The 26192-nt window shown below is 35.6% G+C and overlaps 1 protein-coding gene across 1 annotated transcript in view; it reads right to left on the bottom strand.

Annotated features, from left to right (window-relative positions):
• LOC141946576 (uncharacterized) overlaps window positions 1–26192 on the bottom strand; it is a 79993-nt gene that overhangs the window by 1666 nt on the left and 52135 nt on the right. The window contains exons 35-71 of the mRNA XM_074876596.1: window positions 25795–25836; window positions 25553–25594; window positions 24644–24685; window positions 24089–24130; window positions 21736–21777; window positions 21595–21633; window positions 21155–21196; window positions 21014–21052; window positions 20653–20694; window positions 20512–20550; window positions 20072–20113; window positions 19931–19969; window positions 19756–19800; window positions 19257–19298; window positions 18273–18311; window positions 16647–16685; window positions 15881–15919; window positions 15582–15620; window positions 15109–15147; window positions 14336–14365; window positions 12896–12937; window positions 10663–10701; window positions 9874–9912; window positions 9556–9594; window positions 9140–9178; window positions 8748–8786; window positions 7893–7931; window positions 7430–7480; window positions 7045–7080; window positions 6257–6286; window positions 5150–5185; window positions 4659–4697; window positions 3419–3457; window positions 2941–2979; window positions 1667–1705; window positions 1072–1110; window positions 332–361 (exon numbers count right to left, since the gene is read on the bottom strand). Of these exons, the coding sequence (XP_074732697.1) occupies window positions 332–361; window positions 1072–1110; window positions 1667–1705; window positions 2941–2979; window positions 3419–3457; window positions 4659–4697; window positions 5150–5185; window positions 6257–6286; window positions 7045–7080; window positions 7430–7480; window positions 7893–7931; window positions 8748–8786; window positions 9140–9178; window positions 9556–9594; window positions 9874–9912; window positions 10663–10701; window positions 12896–12937; window positions 14336–14365; window positions 15109–15147; window positions 15582–15620; window positions 15881–15919; window positions 16647–16685; window positions 18273–18311; window positions 19257–19298; window positions 19756–19800; window positions 19931–19969; window positions 20072–20113; window positions 20512–20550; window positions 20653–20694; window positions 21014–21052; window positions 21155–21196; window positions 21595–21633; window positions 21736–21777; window positions 24089–24130; window positions 24644–24685; window positions 25553–25594; window positions 25795–25836 (1458 nt within the window). The remainder of the gene's footprint in view (window positions 1–331; window positions 362–1071; window positions 1111–1666; window positions 1706–2940; window positions 2980–3418; window positions 3458–4658; window positions 4698–5149; window positions 5186–6256; window positions 6287–7044; window positions 7081–7429; window positions 7481–7892; window positions 7932–8747; window positions 8787–9139; window positions 9179–9555; window positions 9595–9873; window positions 9913–10662; window positions 10702–12895; window positions 12938–14335; window positions 14366–15108; window positions 15148–15581; window positions 15621–15880; window positions 15920–16646; window positions 16686–18272; window positions 18312–19256; window positions 19299–19755; window positions 19801–19930; window positions 19970–20071; window positions 20114–20511; window positions 20551–20652; window positions 20695–21013; window positions 21053–21154; window positions 21197–21594; window positions 21634–21735; window positions 21778–24088; window positions 24131–24643; window positions 24686–25552; window positions 25595–25794; window positions 25837–26192) is intronic.

Raw genomic sequence — 26192 nt, 5'->3', positions numbered from 1 at the left:
AAAGTTTCAGAGAAATCTTTTCCCTATTAGCCCCTTCTATTATGTAGACACTTCTGATGTTAAAAGATCATGTGCCACACCTATAGTACACATAAATCTACAGGTGTCCAGTTTTCAAGTGATAGACAGGATCAAAAGCACTTATGTGGTCCGACTTTTCCTCATTTCTGTTGATGCTATTCCCATTTATTATGTTGCACTTGTATTCTACAAACATTTATTCAGATATAGGAAATCTGAGAGCTACCTCACAGCATAAACAATACTTCCAGTTTTCTACGATATGTATAGGAAGAAACCCGTAGAAACTACAAAGAGGAAGAGTGCTTACCACTTGACTGCCACCCGAGGAAGGTGAATTCTGAAAACAAACAAACAAATAAATCTAGATGTGTTCCCACCTAATGGTTTTGAACACAGTTTTGCCCATGATCAACAAAATTTTAATAGCTTAACCCACAGCATGAGTTTAAGTCGTTCAAGAGGAAAGTAGCTTTGCATGGATAAAATAAATAGTTCTAGTTACACACTATATCGCATCTTACATCTGAAAATTTCAGCTAAAATTGATGAAAGGGCAAAAGTATATTTTTCTCTCATTCCATTATCATATTCCACACAGAGTTTTCCATCCCTGTAGTTGAAAGAGGATGTTAAAAAATGATGAATACTGAAAAAAAGAAAGTGCAAAACCAGGTAACCTGACAGTGAAAAACTCAACAATCTAGTTTATCAAAAAAAAAAAGTGAAGGAATTAACTGAGCAGAGCCTAGAAAATCTACACAGAGAACAGGAATTCAAAAATAGAGGTCAGCAAAACATAATAAGGCCGCTAACTGGAATGTGAAGCAAGACAGATTCAGATTTAAAATATAACTGATACTGAAATAGGTTTTCCAGGCTGAGTCTGTATTTTCTACCGCAGTTTCTTTAAATATGCTTCAATACAAATAGAACTAATACAGAATGTTCTCTTCAGACCAAATCATCCTGAAATTGCTCTATCAACCACTCAGGTTCTTCGTTTACTATGAAAAGAAGATGAAAACACTCTTATGAAAGTACTCTTACCGGTCTCCCAGAGTAAGTGCTTCCTGAGGTAGAGGAGCCCTGTAAAATAATCATAAATCATTTATTTTTGTTGTACAAGACTCCTGGTAAATTGTGGCCAAAGAGCATACAGCAGTCTTGAAAATGCCCTTAATATCAGCAATTTTGATACTGACTTTGATTTTACCTTTTTCCTTGCACATTTTTCCCTATTTCAATTCAATGGTCTCAACTAAGCACAGCTACATCCTCTTTATTCCATGAGCAGTTTCAAGATGATTTTCAAAGCCAATGTGTTGTTGACTGAACTATCAAGTTTGAAACTGAAACAGTTATCCTGATATTTAAATACATCATTCATAATAGAATGATCCAAGCATGTTCTTATGAATAAGTAACAGAGTATATCAAAACTTTGCTACAGGAGGAATGAATGCTGCCTCATCCTAAGGTTCAAGTTTGAACAAAATATTCCAATTTTTATTGGTCAGCTTTCTCAGACATTTACTATTGTAACATAATTTTAAATTCCACCCTTATTATTGTTACCTATTTCAAAACCCAATATTCATATTTCTAACTTGGTTGTGGAATACTGAAAGAAGAATATCCTTACTGGCTTTCCTTGATGACTGCCTCCTGAGGAAGATGAACCCTGAAAAAAAGATACCCATTTTCAACTCTAAGCCTATTTGTATGTCAGTATATTCTTCCTATCTGGCATAAAGGACCACAGGAGAATGAACACTTATTTTGTGTCCAGTCATCCAAAAATCCCAGGGAAAAGCTTATCTGAAATACAAATATTTAACATCTTTCTGTTACAGGTATTCTTTTGAATGATGTATTAGTCAGAGAATTTAATGCAAAGTTCTCAAGAAGAAAGAGCTGTTTTGTAGTTATGATGTGTTTAATATATAGAAAGTAAAAAATAATAAGGTCCAATTAAACATGAATTCACCTGGAATCAGTCTACAGTTAGATTTGGGGAAAAAACAAAAGGTAAATGTTAGAGTCCTTTACTATACAGCGCTACCTGAAGAAAGCTCTAATAAGGAAGGTAACTGAAAATAAAAGTGGATACTGAAAAATTAGATGTTCTACTAGAGTCTTATTCAGTTTTCTGGCAAAGTTGCTCTGCTTATTGAATAGCATTGCCAACAGGGTATCTTACAAGCATTGACTGTTTAAAAAATGCCATCAAATATGGTACACAAAATATCTCACCTCTATGATTCATGTATAAGAAAATTTAACATTTGTGCCCACTTTTTAGTAACAGGTGGATGCATCTTATTTTCTATAAGAGATAAGCTAAAACACTGTGTGTGCTTATCTGTATCTCCTGCCATTGAATAACAACAAGAGCAAGGTCTAAATTACATAGCAAAAAAAGTGGTCTGAAGTGGGAGAAGATGAAAATACGCATAGTCAAATGTCAACTATTATTTCTTTAAAAAAAAGAATTTTCTTTAAAGCAAGTCAGAAATACTTAAGTCAAATGCATATAAAATCAATTAAAAAGTGAGCCCTGAGCACCAAGTATATGATTACTATGAATTTAAATAGAAATAACTGTTCAGAAGCCCCTTACAAAAAAATAATTAAAAAAAAAAAATCCTGTAATTTCATTCTGTGATTACTAGAACTAATCCAGAGATTGACTAGAAGTTCAGTTACAGAGTAAAATGCTGGCTCAAAATTATTGAACTGTGTGAAAATATATTTTGTGTTTGCATTTGTTAAGATTGTCCCAGATATGTAAATCATGTGACACTCTGCATATTTAAGTAATTGTCAGAAAAATGTCTAGTCCATAACTAACTGGATATGATTTTTTTAACAGGCTTATAAGAAAAATAAAGGTAAACTTGAAATTTTGTTACTTACTGGTTTACCATCTTGTCTGCCTCCAGAAGAATATGAGCCCTGTAAGAAGTTAATCAAACATCTATTAATTGAATGAAAAAAATCTGCTATCACTGTCTTGAGACAATTTGTGCAGTACTTAGGACAAACTTATTTGGATGTTGTGTGAACAAAAAGTAACTGGGGGTACCTAAAACTTAAGCTATCTACTGCATACAAAACAATGGCAATTTGTTATCCTGAATCAAGAAAGCAGTGTTATGAAATACAGTATGGCGATTATAGTATGTTCAAAGGAACGTTTTACACAGAGCAGTAATTCACTGTAGCCAATTCTTTTATTCAGCTTCCTGAAATGATTTTAATCGGTATTACCTCAACTATTTAATCTCAGTAAAATGGCCAAATGAATGCGTCTTTCAGCATCAAGTAACTGATTGGATCCAGACAGTACAGGGAAAGAGTTAGCAGTGATGGGATGGAAAGAGAATATACTCACCTGCCCACCATGCGGTCTGCTTCCTGAGGGAGAAGATCCCTATTAAAAAAAATCACAGGAAACTTAAGTGCTTAAGTGTTGGCAGAATAACAGCAGTTACTCTTTTTTTTTTTTTTTTTTTTGCTGTGCAGAATGAAACATCACAGAAGGACCTTCTGATAGGAAATCTCAGTAGGAATCTGAAAAGAATATTAACCTAAAAAGATGCAGTGAAAGACTTCTGATTTAATTCCTCTACGATCCTTAACAATTGAAAGTAGTAAATTTGGCAAACAGTCACAAAACATCAGCTAAGACTACTCTCTGACATAAATATATGGATATAAAGTGTCTTTAACTATGGCTCCATTCAAGAGAAAAAAAAAAAAATCTACTCTATTTGTGATTCTCTGCTAGGTCAAACATGTTCAGCAAGCATTATGATTTACTGTATGAGCATACTTATTATTCCAAATAAGTAATTTGGGAAAACTTTGTTTTGCAGCTTTTGAAAAATCCTCTCAAGAAATGATCTTCTTAATAGAGTGATACTGAACTCAAATGTTTGCCAATGGAACAAAAAGAAATTAAATTATTTTCTAGTATAGCAGAGTGAAACATTGCGAACAGAGAAATACTATGAAAAATATGTTCCACTTTCTTATTAGATAGCCATCCATTACCTCTGTTAACTATTTGGGCTAGTAAGATTTCTCGATCAGTCATAAACTACTAAGTCTACAAAAGGTACATAGGGAGCTGCTTACAGTAAGAGACTCAAATTGCAGCTGAAGATGAGGAAAGTATTATTGTGGGTAACACACCAGAATTTATATTTTCAAAGCAATATCTATGGGTATATTTTGTACCAAATTTCCAAGTATTTAAACAAATGCAAAAAAAAGTATAATCTCAATATAACTGAAAAATAACAGAAAACAGATTTTGAACTGGTATCATAGTAGTGTGAAACTGAAACATAAAAGATAGTTAATTAAAATTATCACATGATTTAAGAGGCATTCCGAGGTAAAACAACTAAAATTATGATCTTTATTTAAAGAAACATCTTATTATGTTTCTTTAAATTCAAGTTTGTTCATGCTACTTCATTTCAGTTACTGAGAAACGGTCCATGTTTTCAGATACTTACTGAGAGTAAAAGGACTCTGAAAAACTGACTGGCAGTACATGCACTGCATCATATTTTTCATTTAATAAATAATAAGTAGGAAGAAGAAAAAAAAGAAAAGTTGCTTGCCTGTCCACCATACTGACTGCTTCCAGAATATGATGAACCCTGTAAAAAGAATGTGAAACTTTTGTAAATAATTTTTTTAAATAGTTACCGGCATCAAAACCCCTGGACCTAATCTAAACAATACACGACACAGATTAACTGGGAAACCTTTACACAGCCATTAATGCAGTGGCAAATGGCTACTTATCCGCACATCATATTAGTGATTTAGGCAATGAGATGAACCCCATGAATTATTCTTCATTATTTTTTTTGAGGTAAGAAAGCTTCTATAATTATGAAGTAAAATCTTGGCTCTAGCATATAGAAAGATATAACTGAAATGTCAAGAGTGATTCAGTAAGAGCCACATGTACTCTCTGGAATTATTATCCCTATCTCTGTGACTAAACTGAACTCAATATTTAATGGCTTCCGGGCAAATATGGCAACTGACCCATGTTTATTCCTGAGAAACTAAACTCTGTAAATGTTACAGAAAAATTGCCTACCTGTCCACCATGATAGCTGTTTCCTCCAAAAGAACCCTGTATTCAACAAAAATAGCAATGTTTACTCTGTATTGAATTCAATATCACGTAAAGGAAAAACAAGAGAACATCTTGACCTATTGCAATGATTAAGTCATTGACACTGATTACTGGTATACTTTTCTGTTTGATTGATTAAACAAAGAAAGGATTTAGTTTTGATTCATCCTTATTCCTTCAGATTATTTGTTTTCAAATAGAAGTAAACTGATAATTTATACATTGTTTTCAGCACTTCCGATTCTCAGAAGTGGCATATATACCATGAGTGGTACACTTATAGCATGTGGGTTTTCCTTGATTTCATAATCTGAGAAGGATAAGTAGTCATCTAAGGAATTTTGACTATACTGAGACAGAAGATAACAGAACCCTCCCTCAAAAATAAATTAGCCTAATTTCAGCAAAACTGGATTCTTTGCCTTTTTTTTAAAAGTATTTACAAAAGTATAGGAAATATACTAATTAGACAGAAAAATGGAAATAGCCTTAACTTTTTAAATGCATTGCTCTGTTCCCACTTGGAAGCATTTTGGACTAAGATTTTAGATCTAAGTTTCACTAGTTCAATCATACTGTTAATAACCATCATAAGAAGAGCACTATTACACACATGTTTCCAAAACCAAGTAGATATACTATGAGAAAATTGGGAATCAGATTCTTAGAAAAGTCCCAGGCCTCTCTTATAAACCAAAAGAAATTAAATACTTTGAAGCCATTTTTCATGTCTGAATATTTTATAGATAGAATCAGCACTAGTCTTCCTTTAATACATATACTGGAGAACATTACTACTTGTTTAATCCAGGATGGGGAAAGTGCAATTTATTTCCCATGTATTTCTTGGAAATAGAAATGCATCTGGGTAGTTAGTTTCAAATACAATACTACAGTTGCAAGTTACTTAATATTTTTATCCTTAACAGGTTCAAAATTTCTCATTTTAGTACAATGTGAAAAACACTTTCATCTTCACAGAAAATTATTTCAAGAAATGTAGTTCCTTGAGAATTTCCCAGTATGTGTACATACTATGAAAAATATACAAAGAGAAAGAATACTTACTGAACTTCCACCAGGACACACACATCCACCCTGTATAAAACACAACCAAACTTATTTCCTGAGTCTAGGACTGGAAGAGGCCTCTGAATTTGTAAATCAAACTCACATTGCTACTGCAAGAAAACAAACTATAAAATCCTGCTCACAGACTCACCAAGCTCCAGCTAAGAAGTAGTTTCTTTCTCCAGTGTACTTTCAGGCTATCTGTGCACTTATGGAACAATTTTTTAAAATATAGTCTTCTAATTTCTCATTTAAAACTTACAGTAAAAACTTTACTCACCAAAAGGACAAGTCAAAAATTCTGAGTAGTACTACAGAAAGTATTTTGGGTTGTTTTTTTTTCCTAGAGGGGCCAGAGCACCTGGAATACATGCAGTACTCTTTCATGCTACAGACGTTACAGAAAACACTAAAGATGATTTCCAGTGGAGGCCTACTAGGTGAGTTCCACTCTCATAAAACTATCAGAGGTGGCCAGGGGTTAACCATTCAGTGTCTCACTTTCCACATTCAATCTGCATGAAATGTGTAAGAAGAAAAATGTTTAGCACCAAAGCAGGTACAGATGCTCAAGTACAACTGCCATTTAGACAGTTACTACTGGCTACTCTGGCCTGCGGGATACGTCTGAATGACATGGGAAAAGAAAACAATGTGTTGCTGAGGCTCTGGGCAAAAAGGACAGTGGTGAAGGAAAACAGTTCTTATGAAGGAAAGATATGCAAAGTAATTTGTGAGTGCCTGACACTAGCACAACTGAACGGTGTGGAGACAGAAAAGCATACCTGTCCACCAGACTGGCTGCCTCCTGAAGAATAACCCTGGAAAAAATGAGTAACTGATTACTTCAGTGTTACTGAGTAACATTCTCACTTGTTCTCTGTGGTCCTTAGTCTTTCAAATTGCTTCTGTTTAAACATAACAACAAATATGGGCTTCTTAGAGCCATGATCTGTTTAAAGAAGCATTTCCATGCAGTCACACAGGCCCCTGTATCATTTGCTCGTTTCATGGTCTGACATCCAGACAAACCCATACTTAGCAATCCTCACTCAGTTTGGTATAACGCTATTCTTTCTTAGAATGTTCCTTTTTTGCACAACATGAGGGTCATTTTTCCTAATGAACTGTGTGACAAACCTGCAAATACTATGAAAGTAGAAGTTTTACCTGTCCGCTATACTGGCTGCTATACTGGCTGCTTCCTGAAGAAGCTATACCCTAGAGAAATAAGAAAGCATTTATATTTGTTGCACATTCTGTAACTTATGACCTGTCACAAAAAACCCACATTTTTGCTTGTCTTCCATGGATTTAAGTGTCACAGGAATGCAAACACTTCCTTTATAACTATACTGAAATCTATTGGCCTTTACGACGGCTACTGTTTAAACACAACAATAAAGTTTAAATCAAAGTCAGCTCCAGGCAGGTGTGACTAGTGCTGTTCCACTGGATTGTGTGCTCACAGCAGCCTCCTTTGTTTTACTTTCCCGAGTGGGCTGACACAGCAGAAGGTCATATATTCATCTATTCTGCCTAAACAATGTTTTGCTGTAAGCCACCCCTTTATAAAGAGAGAGAAAGGTGAATGATGTAAAGAACAACCCATAAATAGAAAACCAATTCTCACCTGTCCTCCATGATGACTGCCACCTGAGAAAGATGGACCCTGAAGCAAAGGTGCCAATTATTTCTCTATCAAAAAGCTTCTTTAAGGGTTTTTGAAAGAAAGACTATTACACTTCTCTATTGTACAGTGAAAGGTTACAGAAAGATAAAAACTCAACCTATTCCTTTATATGTTCTATGCAACTTAGGGATGGTCTGTAACATACGAATCTTCCATAATACTGATCATGAGCTATTAGGATTATATATCTAGTTTCAGGAGACTGTATTTGGACTGAAAAATCTCTTTAATTCCCTCTCCAATAAATCTGACAATAAATGTTTTCAGAGGCCAAGGACAAGCGTGTTGAGAATTTCACTCCATATTAAAGGCTATACCACTAGGCAGCACTAGGAACCCTATCCATCATCTTTCATTTCACAAGAGTGTGGAACACCTCTTAAAAACTCCTGACCCTCTCCCCTATTCCTCTCCCAAGACATACTACCTCTCTGTTACTGCATTTTGCTAAAGGAAATGAGGTATTCCATAGGTTGAAGTAGAGGAGGAATGCAATCTGCTTCCAGCCCTTCCTTACTGTTAGAGCTAAGAAACCATGACAGCAGCAGAAGGAAAATGGGTCCAGAATGAAGAGGGCAGGTCAGAGGGTAGAACAAGGCCAGAACTGCATTTACTGTGATACAATGGAAGTACCAGCCTTTCTTAGTTTTTGTATTGTTTCAGATCATACATATTTAGATACCTGATCATCTATTACCAGATTAACAGAGTTTACTCAAAATATTAGTAAAAGTACCAAGTTTTGATGTAGAAGCTGGGTGTTAGGATAAGGACTACACAGGAAGAATTTCTCACCTGTCCTCCATACTGGCTGCCTCCTGAAGAAGGTGAACCCTGAACAAAAAGAATTAAATGATCTCTATATCCATGTCATAGTACTCCTTTAAACCATGCTCCATATGAAGGAGAGGTACCTAATTTCTTTCAGTGCAAAACTGTGAGTGGACTGAATCAGACCATGCAAAAAGGAGTGAGACTCATCTGAATTCACCATGATGCATCAGAAATTACATCTCCTAAAAACTCTCCTGTGTTTTTGTATCACATACATTTATAACTACTATATACCTAGCAACAAATTAAATAATACATTAAAAAATCCCAATCTCCTTAAAATGTTCTTTTACACAGAAAACTACCAAGTCTCTTGGATAAAGTAGTAAACACTACAAGGGAAGAATTCTCACCTGTCCACCATACTGGCTGCCTCCTGAGGAAGGTGAACCCTGAATGTGAACAAAAAAGGAAACAAACTTCTTTACACCAATTTAATAGAATTATAGAATCATTTCACAAGGCTTTTAAGAATTTTGGTCAGCTTCATGAAATATTAATTTATTTCAGAAATACATGACCTCTAGTCCTACAAATTTCAGGAGTCAACAATGTATTTCACATTCTATTTTTTCTTAGCCTTAAATAATGGTCTTAATCTGAACTTGTTTTGTTTAGTCACAGTAGCACCAGATCACTACAGAGAAAGATTTACTGAGAAGATTTTAGACTAAGGTAAATAAAGCTAAGGTAGACAGCTGGGTAGACAATGAATAACTACAAGTTTGCATAGGTCAAAACTACAAAAGTGGGGACTATTAATGCTTACTTGTCCACCGTAATGGCTGCCTCCATAAGAAGATGACCCCTGGAAAAATATTGAAGATCAGTTATTTCTGAATATCTAATTCAGGGAGATGAGCAGCAAAGACATCTGTATTTTGTTATTTGACTGTTTGTTTGTAATCTTCCCAGAATAAACTCTGTATTTTTGTCTTCCTTGAATTCACAATCTTACTTCAGAGAATAAATCACTAAGAAGTTTCTTGAAATATTAAAATAAGATAGCTATCTGGATAATCCTTTACTTGAGTCAAATAATGGTAAAACAAATATATCAAATAATATATTAAAAGTAAGAGCTTACCTGTCCACCATACTGGCTAGCTCCAGAGGAATATGAATTCTGTAAAGAATACAAAGTAAGTGAATTACCCGCTGTAGGATTTCCTTAAATCAAGACCTAGCTCTCCCAGGACAATAGGAGTAAGAGAGCAAGGTAAGAGTGAAGGCAGGTGAGCAGGCTTTCGATATGCTTTAATAACTAGTGTTCAAGCCTTACAAGGTAACGTCTGAAAATATCCGAGTTCCTAAGCAAGGGTGGAAGGCAAAAAACCCTACTGCTTTGTTTGTGTGACTCGTTGGGAAGGTTAAAGGAACATTCTTTCTAGTTTTTTCTCTGCTCATTTCTGGAGAATGGCATTTCATTATTTGTAAAGCTGAATCCTGGGCCAAAGTTAGCAGTAAAAGATTAGCTACCTAACAGGACTCTGAAAACCAAACTAAGCAAGTTTACTGAAACCTCATACAACAAGAGGTCTGTTTAAAGAGGGGGAATTGGATTTGGTTTTCTTCTTAGTGGAATTAGATCCCTAAGGAATCAAAAATGCTACATGTTGATTCATTTTTTCCCCACACCTATTTTTTGTGTGAGCTTCATTATCCAAGTTTCACAAAAACAAGGGCACTTTTTGCTAAAAAAGCCATAGTGTATAACTTTTAGGACATAATAATCTCAATGATTAATTTAATTTACTGAGTTTTTGCTCTTTAAACATAGCTCCCATATGAAAACTGAATTTAATTGAGTTCATGAATAACCATCATTTTCAGAAGTGGCAAGCTGGCTGGCTCTCCTTTTGGAGTGAGTGCTTACTTGGCTGCTGTACTGGCTGCCTCCAGAAGATGATGAGCCCTGGGAAGGGAAAAAAAAAAAGAAACCAGTTATTTTTCTCTAACAGGAATATTTTAAAGCAAAACTTCTTGAAGGACAGCAGTGTATAAATTGCTATTTTAAACTTTTTTGCTTGGGTTTAAAATCCACTCAAAATCTAAAATCTAGCCTTTCCTTCTTTGTTAATACATCTAAACTTTAGTGTGTACCTGTCCACCAGAATGGCTGCCTCCAGAGCCTTTTCAGAAAGGAAATACCAGTTATTTCACTTCAAAGGATCTGACTGATCTTATTTCTTTCTGTTTAAAATCAGCATACTGAAGAATGACATCCCCACAAAGAGCTTTTAATAGTCATTCTTGCAGAGTACTACAGAGCTTTTGAGCACTCCGAGCTTCCACAAGATCTGCTAAGCTCATAAAGAAATGAAACAGTTTTGTGTTTAGTATATAATCACAGAATCACAGAATCGTCTAGGTTGGAAAAGAACTTGAAGATCATCCAGTCCAATCATTAACCTAACACTGACAGTTCCCAACTACACCATATCCCTCAGCGCTAAGTCAACTTTACTCTTGAACACCTCCAGGGATGGGGACTCCACCACCTCCCTGGGCAGCCCATTCCAATGCCTAACAACTCGTTCTGTAAAGAAATGCTTCCTAATATCCAGTCTAAACCTTCCCTGGCGCAATTTGAGGCCATTACCTCTTGTCCTATCGCTCATTACTTGGTTAAAGAGACTCATCCCCAGCTCTCTGCAGCCTCCTTTCAGATAGTTGTAGAGGGCGATGAGGTCTCCCCTCAGCCTCCTCTTCTCCAGACTAAACAACCCCAGTTCCCTCAGCTGCTCCTCGTACAACATGTGCTGCAGACCCTTCAGCAGCTTCGTTGCCCTTCTCTGGACACGCTCAAGTTATTCAATATCCTTTTTGTAGTGAGGGAATGTTAAGCATCTATCAGTATGCAAAAGCCATTCTCCCATGCTGAGGTACTGGGTGCACCTACATATTAAAGTACAGATCAGGAGTGTGTCTTTGAGACAAAACTTCTGATAGTCCCCACTCACTGTAGTTTGTTTTGCACCATGGAGTGGTCTTGGAGTGAATTAATTTGATGCTTTTCAGATTAAACTAAATTGTAGTGTGCTCTCTAGGGGCACACTTAATGCATTCAGGTAGTAAATGGACTTTTGGTCCATTGGACCAGACCAGAGCAAACCCTTCCTGAAATGTGTATAGTGTGGACATCAGTTCATCAGCACAGATTGTGAAACAGTCCCAGCAGTTTGCAGTACTTGTAAATGCAGACCCAACCACTATGTTCCCTCAATCTTTATACACAATCCCTCATTTCAAACTGCAGTCCAAAGATGGCCAAGTCAGTAAAAAACAAAAAAATCAATCCCAGTTGGAAGTTTCAAAGGAAACAAATCCCAACATCAATAATATGAAGGATGTAGAACACAGGTGGGTAAGAATATTTTCCTGACTGTAGATATATACACATTCCTCCTTCCTAAAAAGGAGCACAAGACCAGTCCTATTTATCATGTAATATTAATTGTTGAATGGTACATTTATGTAGCTGTGTCCAAGCCAGCTTTATATCAGCAGTCTGGTAAGAATGCCACAGAGTTCTGTGCTAGATACAAGAAGACCCAAATGTTTTTTCTCCCTTTAGTGCAGCACATACAGAGCTCTGGTGACATACACTGCATGACTTGCTATATACAATGAATAGAACTTCTCTTGGGATTGCTGTAAACGGGTCTCTACTGCAAAAGAGTTCTTATCCATATGAGAGGGCTAGCATCATTAAATTACTGACCTATGAATACTAACCTTTCTTGCAGGAAATGATCTAAGAGGAATACAAACACATAAACTCATGTCCTTAGCGGATATTTTGACATAATTCCAAAGAAGCCAATGGAACTAACTCCTGAAGTAAATATTTACATTGTTATGTACTGCATTTGTGTCAAACAACATTTTTCATTCAGAGACTTCTATTTGAATGAATACTATTTCAAATGGAAAGAGAAACTATGAGTGCTGCATGAATGTTCTGTGTGTATTTTTAATTGTAACTAAGGTAGGCTATTTTCACAAGTGTATGACTTCTATTAGGTACTGATCTTTTTAACCTCTCTAGCCACTATCTTGACAAAACAAACACAGGTCACACTTAAAAGCTGATGAACATTGCTTACATTTGCAGAGGAATCACTTCTGACTAAGGTAGGGGATCCACCCTATAAAGGGGAAAAAAAAATATTGAAAAATTAGCCTTTGTCTTTGATCATAAACTAAAAATGAAATGAAACCTTAGAATGCCTGTTCTATGGTATTTTAAAGGAAGAATATCACAGTCTGAAATGAAATTACATTTCACTTTTCTTAATTTGTCAAGATAGTAAATAGTCTTTGTCTGCCTGGAAGATGGTAAATCACAAAGTATCATTTTGTATCTACCCATGACTCATTGCCTAGAAAATAAGAACACTACCCATGGTGCAGAAATGTCCTTTGCATACTACATGTTGATTGACCACATATGATTTGCTTTGGAAAGCATGTATTATCCTATTTCAGAGTCTTTAAATAATTCCATATGGACTTAAACGCAAAAATGAGAAGTGGCTCAGTTTGTTTTTTTTTTAATTTGGTAAATATTGATTTCTGAGAAAATTTTTTATGGTTGGCAGTTTTGTAGACTTGATATTATTTTACCTTCCCTTCATGATAAGTCTTTTGTCAATTAATTCTGCATTTAATGCAAGATTTTTTTTTTTTTTTTGAGAAGAGATACACACCTCTGCAAACACTGTGTGGTAACTGAAAGTCACTGATCAGAGAAAAGGGGTTCCTGGCTTGTATCAGAAATAGTGTGGTCAACAGGACTAGTGAAGTGTTTGTCCCCCTGTACTCGGCACTGATGAGGCCACACCTCAAATACTGTGTTCAGTTTTGGGCCCCTCACTACAAAAAGGACACTGAATTACTCGACCGTGTCCAAAGAAGGGCAACGAAGGTGGTGAAGGGTCTAGAGCACAAGTCTTATGAGGAGCAGTGAGGGAACAGGAGTCATTAAGCCTAGAGAAAAGGAGGCTCAGGGGAGACCTCATTGCTCTCTACAGCTACCTGAAAGGAGGTTGTAGCAAGGTGGGTGTCAGTCTCTTCTCCCAGGTAACAAGTGATAGGATGAAAGGAAATGTCCACAAGTTGCACCATGGGAGGTTTAGACTGGAGATTAGGAAAAATTTCTTCACTGAGAGGATTATCAAGCACTGGAACACACTGCCCAGGGAAGCGGTTGAGTCACCATCCCTGTAGGTATTTAAAAGACCTCTAGATGTGGCACTTAGGGACATGGTTTAGTGGTGGACTTGGCAGTGTTAGGTTTACGGTTGGACTTGATGATTTTAAAGGTCTTTTCCAACTTAAATGATTCTATGATTCTGAACTTTTCATCTTGGCATAATGAGACATAACTCCAACTGTGTCAGTAATATGTCAGTCATCGAAGGAACAATAAATATAAAATTAAGAGTACATTCAAATAAATAAATTAGAAATAAGTAGGACCACAGATAATTTTCCAGTTAAATAATTTAGTAAAAGAAAATGTATAATGAAAAAGTAACACTTACAGAACTTCCCCCAGAACAGTCACATCCACCCTGTAAAGTATGCAGAAAATATTTAAAATAACAAGGGCACAGAACTGAAAGGGACTCCAGTTACAACTCAGATTACTACTTCTACCATCACTGGTATGCAAGCCTGTCACATTCATAACTGTTAAGGTTACATTTGTAACTGCCCAAGTCCTCAACTTCTAGAAATTAGTCTATTTTTTGTTCTCTTCATCCTATGCAACTATTCCTGCACTTGTTGCTCTGATGGGGCAAAAAACTTCTAATTTTGTTATCTTCAAATTTGTTATCTACAATTTTTACCTTAAAAACCTTACTCACCAAAAGGATGGGTAAAAAATTCTGAGTAGTACTACCAAAAGCAATTTTTTTTCCCTTAGAGAGGTATTCCTCTTTCATGCTACAGCTGTTACAGAAAACAAGTGATTTCTACTCTGATAAAACTATCAGAGGTGGCCAGGGGTTAACCATTCAGTGTCTCACTTTCCACATTCAATCTGCATGAAATGTGTAAGAAGAAAAATGTTTAGCACCAAAGCAGGTACAGAAGCTCAAATACAATTGCCATTTAGACAGTTACTACTGGCTACTCTGGCCTGCAGGATATGTCTGAATGACACGGGAAAAGAAAATAACGTGTTGCTGAGGCTCTGGGCAAAAAGGACAGTGGTGAAGGAAAACAGTTCTTATGAAGGAAAGATATGCAAAGTAATTTGTGAGTGCCTGACACTAGCACAACTGAACGGTGTGGAGACAGAAAAGCATACCTGTCCACCAGACTGGCTGCCTCCTGAAGAAGGTGAACCCTGTAAAAGTTATGTTTTCATTTAAAATATCTTCTTTAAGTTTGACATGTATATTTGATTACAATGTATTGTCTTTTAGTCTCTAAACTATGTTTGAAAAGATCTATCTGGTTAAGAACCCAATTTTATCTATAGAAAGATTAATGAGGATAAAAAACCCCCACAATCTGGTAATATTTTCTTGAAATATGCATGTTGGGGAAAAAAAACCAAACACATTTGTTTCCTGGTGTTACAACATCTGTTAATAAATGAATTGTATTTTGACCACTCTGCTTACACTTGGACTACTACACAGAGATATATAAGGATAAGGTGTTTGAGTACCAAACGAATCTTGCTCCCAGGTAAAAAATCACTCTATTGCAATATGAGGACTCAAGCTTTTGTATAACAGATACTTCAGGTCAAAAATACAAAGAGTTAGTATTTACCTGTCCACTGGAGTAGCCACCACCTTGAGACGATGATCCCTGCAAAAAGTAGATCCAATTTATTTTTGTTTAAAATGGCTTCTGGAAAACAAGACTATGTTGAATAGTCATACAGACATTTTTTAAAATCTAAAAATTTTTTTTTTAAAACCAGGTTGCTATTTAGTTTCACAAGACACGATGCCGGATGTCATGAGAAATCTGATAAACAATTGGGTAATTTACTCATCAGGATATTTTTTAAATAAAACAATCATTTTGGAAGGAAACTGCAAATAATGAATAAAATAGATGCTTACATGTCCACCTGACTGGCTGCCTCCTGGGGAATAAAAATCCTGGAAAAATGTATTGAAATTACATGATAAAAATAAAAACTTTCTTTCTTTTGTAGAATGGAAAGATCAGAATGAAAGCTGAACACTCCTCCTTGCTTGTCCTCATTCCTTAATTTTCTCTCGTGGAGTGTTCAAGAACAACAAAAAATAGGTCTTTCTGTATAAAACACAACACGCCCCTTTATGCCTGTTGATAACTGCTCTTTTGGTGAAAGATACTCTTTTGGATACAATGATTGAAGAGTTCTTATATCTCCAACAAAATAATTTCTCAGTCTGTGTCATTTAATTCTCATTAGAATAAATAAAATGGGTGCCATGTAAAACTGACAGGAAAATGAAAGCCCTCCTAAGTCAGTCATACAGCACAACAAAGCAAAGCATTTCACTTAAAATAAATGCTGGACAAATCATGGTATTGAAGCCTTTTGCAGCAGGCAATGAGTAAAAAAGTGCAGGAACCTGAACAAGTAAACTGTGGTACCATGTTTGCAATGTGAGTTTATGATTCAAGAGTACACCTCAAGAGTACACCTCAGCATCAGTTAGGATTTCTAGCAGTACTTTAACACTTTAGCCATATCCTCATTCCCTCTGTGCTTAAGGACTTTCTATCCCACACTGGAAGCTGCCACACCAACTTCCAAACAAGATCTAATTTATGTGGCTAGCAGCTGCCAAGCACTGGGGCAGACACCCTGGCAATACGTCAGGAAGGAGCACTTACCCGTTCACTCTGCTGGCTGCCAGATGATGAGGTAGAATCCTAAAAAATATTAAATTTAGTTATTGCATGACAAATATTTATTTTTTTTCTAAGCAAGGGTGGAAGGCATAGAAAACTACTGCTTGTTAGGAAGATCAAAGATGTAGGCTGTAGGATAAGCAGCATTCTTTTGAGTTCTTTCACTGTTTATTTCTGGAGTATGGAATTTCTTTATTTGGAAAGCTGAATCCTGATGTAACGTAATAAAGGAATGGGATGACATCTCAATCTATGTTATTTCCTCTTAGAACGCTATAGGGGAAAACATCAGCACTCTAACAACTGTCTTGGTTCTTGTAAGACCTCAGTGGTACACACAAGTATTGTTATACCTTAGTTTCTTTCACACCTTAATTTTCTATCAGAGGGCCTTGGGGCCCTCTGCAGTATCATATTTTAGCTTTGCTCAATAATCACAAGAAGATTTTGATACAGAAACTAATGACACACTATACTTGTGGATAAAATGCACAGCTGAATTTATAAAAAATTGTGGAGAACAATTTCCTACTAACCAGGACACTGGAAAACAGACTTATTAGAAATCCAGTTAAAGTACTGTCAATTACTCCAGACTCCAGGAAAACAAGACATTAAACTTGCAAAGTTTTATAAACAGCTTCACCAGAATTAATAGGAAATATACTTTAGTTGGGAGAAAAGGCATGTTCTTAAACAGAAAAGCAAGTAGTTCTCACCACACTGCATGAAAACAGACCATTCCTATGCAATATATAGATGAAGGAACTCGAATCTTTTATGTCTGGCATTGGAAAAACACAAATGAAATGTAGTGTGAACTGGAGATAGAAAGAGGGAACTACTCTGTGCAATACTGATATGGGAAGTTGTAGAAAAAGAATAAAATGAGATAATGATTAAGGGTCAAAACCAGTGTGTTTTATCAAAAAAACCCAAGGAAAAGTTGAATTTTAAAATAAATCTGTATTTTAATAGCAATCAAGTTTGAAAGTCTTAATTTGTGGGAATTGTTATAGGAGTCCAGAATAGTAAACATATATGGAATATACTCTTAAGGAAATAAATAATAAAAAATAACCCCTAAGAACAAGAATGGCTGATCTGACATACTGGTAATACTGTTCTTCTAGTTAAATTAGTGTTATTGTATTAAATTAACTCAATGAAAACATAGCCAAACTAAATTGCTGGAAGTAAGAACTATCTGGTTGTTTTGTACACTGTGAACATACACTAATACTGAATTTCAATGGAAACTGTGAAATAAAAGACCTTCCTTTGTAAATGCTACTTCTAATAACGGATTCAAAAAAGTATGATTGTTACAAATCAGAACTGTTGTAACTGCAATTTTAATTTGCCAAGTCCTTATCATACCATAGCACAATAACGTGACATAATTTATACCCACATTTTCCTTTATCTATAGAAAAAATATAATCTCAAAGAAGTTATTGCAGAAAATTACTAAACAACACATATTATTAGAGTGTACTGTAAAGGAGCTCTTGAAGATAAGATGATGAGATAAGGTAAGGGTCCATGTAAGCACCTAGATACTTTAAAAAGTAGTAGATTCTGATATTAATATACTTCAATGCTTACACTGTCATTAGTTTCATTGCCTCCTATGGAAGGTGAATCCTGTAAAATAATGAAAACACATGTATTTTCATATAAAAAGGACTCTTACATGATCTTACTTGTGGAGAATATAAAATAGAAGAATAAAGATAACCAGCTACTTAGAATCTCTGATTTTACCTAAACTAGGGAATTTGCAAGAAAAGAAAAAATATGTAACGTTACCTGTTGCTTAAGCAGAAGAGGTTAAAGAAAACACACACACGCACACACACACACACACCCGTAAACATGCATTTTTGTAAGGAAAAATTTTATATAGTTGATTTGCAGAATTAACCATTCTTTACATTAAAAAAAGTCCCATTATCTATGCTTTTTTTCTAGATCCTGTACTAGAAGTAGCAACACGACACAATTTTCTGTGAAAAAGCAATCTGGATTATATGTCTTATCATTTTTAATAAATAATTCTGTACGAATTCAGCTTGTTAAAATGTATTGCTAAATGAAACATAAGATGGTCCCTACAGAATGATCCCACAATGAGATTCACATCAATAAATACAGACTTCAAATATAGTATGTGCATATAGTGCACATACATAGTATGTGCATGTGCACAAATACAGTATGTGCATATAGTACAGACTTTCAACAGCTTCTGCATAAGGTGTGTAAAGTAAATGCAGAAGATATTTCCCTTCTGAAGGAGGTAATGCATAAACTATGAAGTAGTTAAAGCACTGAATAATCACAGTGGCAGTTAGCAGGATAGTGTATATAGTGCATCACTTTCCCTCCACTATGGAAACATTTGGAGTTGTAAAGGGGTAAGTAAAAGTAAAGAGAAACAAAAGATAAAATGGAATTTCTATGGTTATCACTTAAAAATAACTGAAATAAAAATAACTTTCATCACTTGAAAATAACTGAAAAGCGAGTGTACAGAAGAAACAACAGAGCAAGCTTAAGATTTTGATGTATAAGACAAATAATACTTACCTGACCATAAGATCCAGCACCACCATATGTGGAAGATCCACCCTGTTCAGAAAATAAATTATTCTTATACTGCAAACAGACTTTTTTTTTGGATGCTTGCTATAGGGATCCCCTTCTGGGGAGATTTAAAAAATATGAATTTTTCTTAGTTATCAGAATGGCTATTGAGCAACTCATAGTTATGTCCCTGTAAAACACTCATTTAACATATTTTTAACTCAAATTTTATTTCCACTTTTGAAGAGACCTTCATCTTGCAGATAATGCAAAGCTAGCATTGTTGAGGAGAAAAAGCTTTAATGGTTGAAGGCAACCCAATTTTTACTCCCCTATAAACTTTCAGGCTACTTAGTTAAAAATATATGCAAATTCATTCCTCAAAGAAAAAAAAGCCTTCATTAAAATATAGTAAGAGTCAAAATACAGAATACAGCTGTATAGAGGAGCCAGGGTACTGGCCCTCAGCACCCTTTATACAAAGGGAAAAAAGAGTATTTACCTGATCATAGGATTCACTGCTGCTGTCATAGACAGAAGACCCTCCCTGTACAGAAAATAAAAAAAGTTTATTATTCTGGTTCCCTCATGAAAGAGTCTTCCTTCTTTCAAGGGCAGTACAGGAACAACAATAAAAGAAGTCTGTCTTATCTTTACAAATGAGGAAGAACACTTACCTGTCCATAAGATCCACCAGGATAGAAGGAAGATCCTCCCTGTACAGAAAACACAAAAATTTACGCATCTGTAGTTGAAATGTTCTCTCAAGGAAGACTTTTAGACTGTTCCTGTGCAAGCACAGCAACCAGAATATTTACCTGGTTGCCAGAGTAAGAGCTGTGGGAAGAACCTGGGCCTTCCTGAAAGAAAAACACAGACCAGCTATTTTCTTGCAGATGAGTATTTAAATACCAGCGTATCTGGTTCCCACTTCACACCCTTCCTCCCAATTTTGAGCTAACTTTTATGCTTCTAAACAAAAATCAAGCCCAATATTGTTAAAGTGGAAGAAGGCTTCTGGTGGTAATTTTCTCAGCCTGCTGAAATTTGAATTCTGCAAGGAAACTGCAGATACCATTCTGTACGGTGCTCTGTCAAACCTCACACCACTAGGTTACATCAGGGTTAAGTTTTCTCCTCTAAGAGACAACTGTCAGGTCTGTAATTGTGGCATGTCATGGCACCCACAATATCAGGGGTGAAGGAACCAGAATGATAGGAGTCTGTGCTATCCTGGTAAGGGAGGAAAAACAACTACCTGTCCATAGGATCCTCCAGGATAGAAGGAAGGCCCTCCCTGTGCAGAAGACAGAATGGGTTACTGGTTTATATTTGGCTGCTCCTTCAGGGAAGGTTTTAGTTGGAACTTCTGAATAGGGCATTTTATCTGAATGTTTACCTGGTTACCAGAATATGTACTGTGTGAAGAACCTGGGGCTCCCTGAAATGAAAACACAGACTAGCTATTTGCTTGCAAATAGGATGGTGTAAATAGCAATGTACCCGACTCTCGCTTTAGGCCAATACTATTAAAGAACAAGGAACTTTTTATCACTAGTTTTCTTGGCTGGATGAAAGATCATTCCATGGAAGTTTTAAAGACAACTTAGTCGTTTCCTCTGACAAAATTCATGTTGTAAGTTACAAATGGTTGATTCAACTTTTGGGTGTTATATTTCACAACAGTCACTACATGTGGAATATAGTAATGAAGATAACAGAAGTCTGTCTTATCTTTACAAATGAGGAAGAACACTTACCTGTCCATAAGATCCACCAGGATAGAAGGAAGATCCTCCCTGTACAGAAAACACAAAAATTTACGCATCTGTAGTTGAAATGTTCTCTCAAGGAAGACTTTTAGACTGTTCCTGTGCAAGCACAGCAACCAGAATATTTACCTGGTTGCCAGAGTAAGAGCTGTGGGAAGAACCTGGGCCTTCCTGAAAGAAAAACACAGACCAGCTATTTTCTTGCAGATGAGTATTTAAATACCAGCGTATCTGGTTCCCACTTCACACCCTTCCTCCCAATTTTGAGCTAACTTTTATGCTTCTAAACAAAAATCAAGCCCAATATTGTTAAAGTGGAAGAAGGCTTCTGGTGGTAATTTTCTCAGCCTGCTGAAATTTGAATTCTGCAAGGAAACTGCAGATACCATTCTGTACGGTGCTCTGTCAAACCTCACACCACTAGGTTACATCAGGGTTAAGTTTTCTCCTCTAAGAGACAACTGTCAGGTCTGTAATTGTAGCACGTCATGGCACCCACAATATCAGGGGTGAAGGAACCAGAATGATAGGAGTCTGTGCTATCCTGGTAAGGGAGGAAAAACAACTACCTGTCCATAGGATCCTCCAGGATAGAAGGAAGGCCCTCCCTGTGCAGAAGACAGAATGGGTTACTGGTTTATATTTGGCTACTCCTTCAGGGAAGGTTTTAGTTGGAACTTCTGAATAGGGCATTTTATCTGAATGTTTACCTGGTTACCAGAATATGTACTGTGTGAAGAACCTGGGGCTCCCTGAAATGAAAACACAAGCTAGCTATTTTCTTGCAAACAGACATTTAAGTGAGTCCATTTCTGAATTTCTGTTCTGTCAAAATATAGCTTTCAAAAAGGACATTACTGCAATCATTAAAAGAGAACACTGGTTATTTTTGTTAGAGATAAGGAAGCCTTTAGCAGGTACTTTTCTGTTCAGGTTAAAAGACCTGAAAGAATTAGTAACTTTTCATTTTACTCTTTCTAATCACAGAATCGTATGTCATACCTGGCAGACTCTATGTTGTTATAGATGAACATGACCCTGATCGTATTTTTTAAAACTGCCAGAATACTGAACTTACAAAGTGTAAATAGGCTTTAGGACAGCAGATTTTTCAGTTCACCACTTAAAGGAAAAGACTATTTACCAGTACATAACATCCATTATTACTGTCACATTCTCTTTATATACAAAACAGACTAAGTATTATTCTATGGTTAGACTGCTTCCTCAGAGACTATTTGTAGACTGAACTCTTGTCTTTAGATGAAGCTTAGATGAAAAGTGGAATTACTGTGTGAGGAATTAGAGGATCAACATAAGGAAACCCTCTGTTTCCTTTGAAAAAAGATGGTTTAACTATGTATAGCTTTGACTCTTAATTTATAATCTTTTCCAGGTGTGAAGAGACCTTCATGTAACTCATAGCTTTTAAGTTTAGAACCGAGTTTTTTTCAGGAATATTCCTCCTGGGCTGAAGAATCTTCAAGGAAGCAGATGACTGTCTCTTTTACATTAGGTTTATGAATGCTGGTTTATCTGTACATATACATCTACCTATACCTTGGTTTTTTTATTCAGAAGAATGAAGCTGTCTATCCTGGCCAGTGTGTTTACATGCTAATCTTAGGCACTGCTACTGCCATATGTAGAGGATTGACCCTGGACAGACAATGAAAATAAGTCTGATTTTTAATTCAGTCTATTCCTTTGCAAAGATTGCTGAACTTTACTATTGCGTGAAGACAAAGATCAAGACTATTGCTACCTAGTTTATCATAAATTAATTCCATCAGCTGATACTATCACAAACTGAAATACAAGTCTCTTGTGTATTAAAGGGTACACATCTGCACTGCGAACTGGTTTTCTAAAGTGTCCAATTTAGATGTCTTATTTTCTTCATGTTGAAAATTATTGTTTGATAGCAACTAAATACAGTCTCCTGTCCCCAGTCAAGCTGTGGTTGCTTGCCATTAAAAACTGACTCTTTTTGCACCAATTTAAGCATGCAAAGAAAAAGGCCCTATTAGAATGAAAACTTGAATAAAGACATCCACCTTTTTCCTTGTAAATGGATTCGCTTATACAGCATTACAATCACATGACAAATAAAATTTTTCCCTTGATGAAGTTTCAATATTAGTTATTTTAATAGACTAGTCTATATTTTAAAACATGTAGGTCATGATTACTGCTCAGCCTCAATTATATGAAAGAGGCGGTATTTTACCTGACCAAAATTACTATTGCTGTATGTTAAAGTTAATGACAGTTAAGTTCAGAAAGCAGTAATTTCTTTATACAATTAGTTTGTTTAAACAGTATGTTTTTTCACAGAAATAACAATCCACAATATGATTCTTGTTGAAATTGAAAACTAAAAAAATATTACATCATTCAAATGGGTTTATGTAAATACAGCTTCAATAAAAGCTTCAAAAAAAGGTTTTCAGGTAGAAGATAGGTGACTTTACAATTCAAGTTCACCTGGCAAAGCCAAGTGAAGCCAGAAGCCTGATAAACCTAGTCTATAATGCCCATGTAACTGCATTCCTTGGGCTTTTTTCTGGCACAGAGGCATGGCCTAAGAGAAAAGTTTAAGCAGTGCCACTGATCATGAAATTGCAGTGATTCTCTTTATGGGAAAGAGTAGTTTAAATATTGATTTAAGAGATTATATTTTGAAATATTTATCAGATTTTGACATTTTAGTCATAATATTTTATCGTACCAGTGAGAAGGACAAGGCACCTAAGCTGGATGCAATTAAATCCTGTGGTTACTACAGGGCATATTGACTCTGGTTTTTGAAAGTAATGAATAATCAGCACATAACAGTCAACTGACAGAGCATCTGGATTACAGTTACAGAAAGTTAGTGGCCAGATGGTAATTATGCAGTTAAAGTGGGACTCATTCTTCCATTTCATTGTATATATTTCTATCCATATTAAGGAAATTGTCAATAATATTTAGTGTTACCCAAGCATCCATACTTACTAGGTGATTAATTCAAAATACTCCATTGTGTTGATGAAAGTATAAACTCAGAAAAAGAATTACCTGGTTATTACCACTGCTTCCATCAGGACAAATGCAACCACCCTATAAAATAAAAAAAAAAAGGAAAGAATTATTGCTTGGTGGAAGTTTAAAATAAAATCTTATTTCAGATGTGAAACTGTGTTTAGCAGAAGAAAGACTGTGGGACTACAGAGTAGCTGTGACCTTTCCTATACCTAGAACAAATGAGGGGACAGCATAGCTCTATACATTTAACAGTTACTTTGAAAGTTAGACCAATACTACATCTCAGTGCTATGTCTCAATGACAGATGCCTCATCAAGGGAGAATTATCTGGATAGTCAAGTGTACAGAGAATCTCCATTGTGCTCTCATCAATAAACAGTGTGAAATTGAAACAGTGTTAAGAAGTGATTTCAGAGAGCCATTTCAAATAAATTTAATCTGAACAGGGTCACTTAATTTACAATTTAATGCATAACATCACCAATCCCCCATGCAAAACTACTGGACTTAAACTCTGACTCTGGAATTTAATTAGTTTAATTACCAAGAAGCTATCTGGACTAGATAAAATTAGGGAAAAGGCTGACCTGACTATTTGATCCACCACCAGTTGCAATAAATGATCCACCCTGTGAAGAAACCAATTATTTCTTATAGAAGCATTTTATCAGAATCTAACATGTATAAAATTATGTAGTGAGAAGTAAGGTGACAAACTGGTTGTACTACTTCCCTCTGTATGAATCATTGTGAAAACATAAATTTGGATGAAACTTAATTAGTGACTGGATACTATACATAGGGAATGGGTATCAAGAAAACTAATTAAAAAAACTGTTACTCTCTGGAGCTCAGAGATCTGACTGCACTATTGAATTAGACTTCAAACTCTCTGAGACAGAGGACTATACTAGTGTTACATCTACATCATTCTGGACATAGCAGGATTCCAGATCTCTGGGAAGCTGATAGGTACCAATACAGTACAAAATATTAAGAAAAATCAGGTGCCACTCCGGATCAGTTAAATTTCACATCATTCTGTAACATATACACTGCTGCAGCAGTACATAAGTCGACAGAATATGAATGTTGGACCTACTTTTGTAACAGAAGTACATAATCACTAAGATGTACCTGGTTACCAAATTCTAAATGAAGCAGAATTATAGATCTGGCCATTACCATCACTACAGCAGGACTGTTTCTAAAAAAAGATTCTAAAACTATTTTTTTTGTGTTTTTTTGTGAACAATTTTTACAAAACGTTATGTTAAGAAACACCTGCAATGCTTACCTGCTTAGTGGAGTAAGGGAACAGAGGAGACAATATTTTGTGGGGCCATTATCGTTATTTACCACTGTGCAAAATTATAACATTATAGGGAAAATGCTGTTATATCAAAATAGCACCCTTCAGCACATATAAATTAGTGGAACCTAATTCTCAGAAAGCTCCTTGCAATAAGATCATGCAGTAGACACTATGTTATTACCTGGAAGTTAGTGTGGCTGCTATTTGAAGTAGAAGACTCATTCTGTGAAGAAACAAGAAATGACTCATTCTTCTCTAAAGTGTAATAAATTAAAATACATAGTTCTGTTGGGAAGGAACTACCTAACCCTAAACAGAATACTCTGTTGTGGAAACTAGATCCTTATTCTTCTTTTTGTAGGTAATACACCGAGGAGCTGTTACGCCTGCAGTAGTTCAGAAAAAGTGACAAGAATGGTTTACCTGTACATCATAGTCTCTTCTGCTCAAAACGTGTGATGTATCCTGTAAAGAACAAAGACATGTACTATTAGGAGATGAAAACACTATGATCAGTGACAGGTGTTCTTTTTTTTTCCGTATTATTTATTTATAACAACTCCAGACCCTTTAATGCATATATTGAGTAGGAATGCCTTATTATAAAATAAAAGGTTATTTGCACATAATTTTTATAGGCTACTGCTGAGTCTGACTTGAAGCTATACAATACATACATCCGTATCTCCTCCAGAACATGCTGAGCACAATAAATTACTCAACATTATTCTTTCTTACATCATTATTCTATCTTACTTCAGCTAAAATTTTAGTTGTCCTCTGTTTGTATGACACTCATTTAATTTTAACTTTAGCTTGGA

The sequence above is a fragment of the Strix uralensis genome, chromosome 8, assembly GCF_047716275.1.
Source record: "Strix uralensis isolate ZFMK-TIS-50842 chromosome 8, bStrUra1, whole genome shotgun sequence".
In the NCBI taxonomy this organism is placed as follows: domain Eukaryota; kingdom Metazoa; phylum Chordata; class Aves; order Strigiformes; family Strigidae; genus Strix; species Strix uralensis.
The sequence above is the reverse complement of the archived record's forward strand: the minus strand, read 5'-3'. Positions and strand labels throughout refer to the sequence as shown.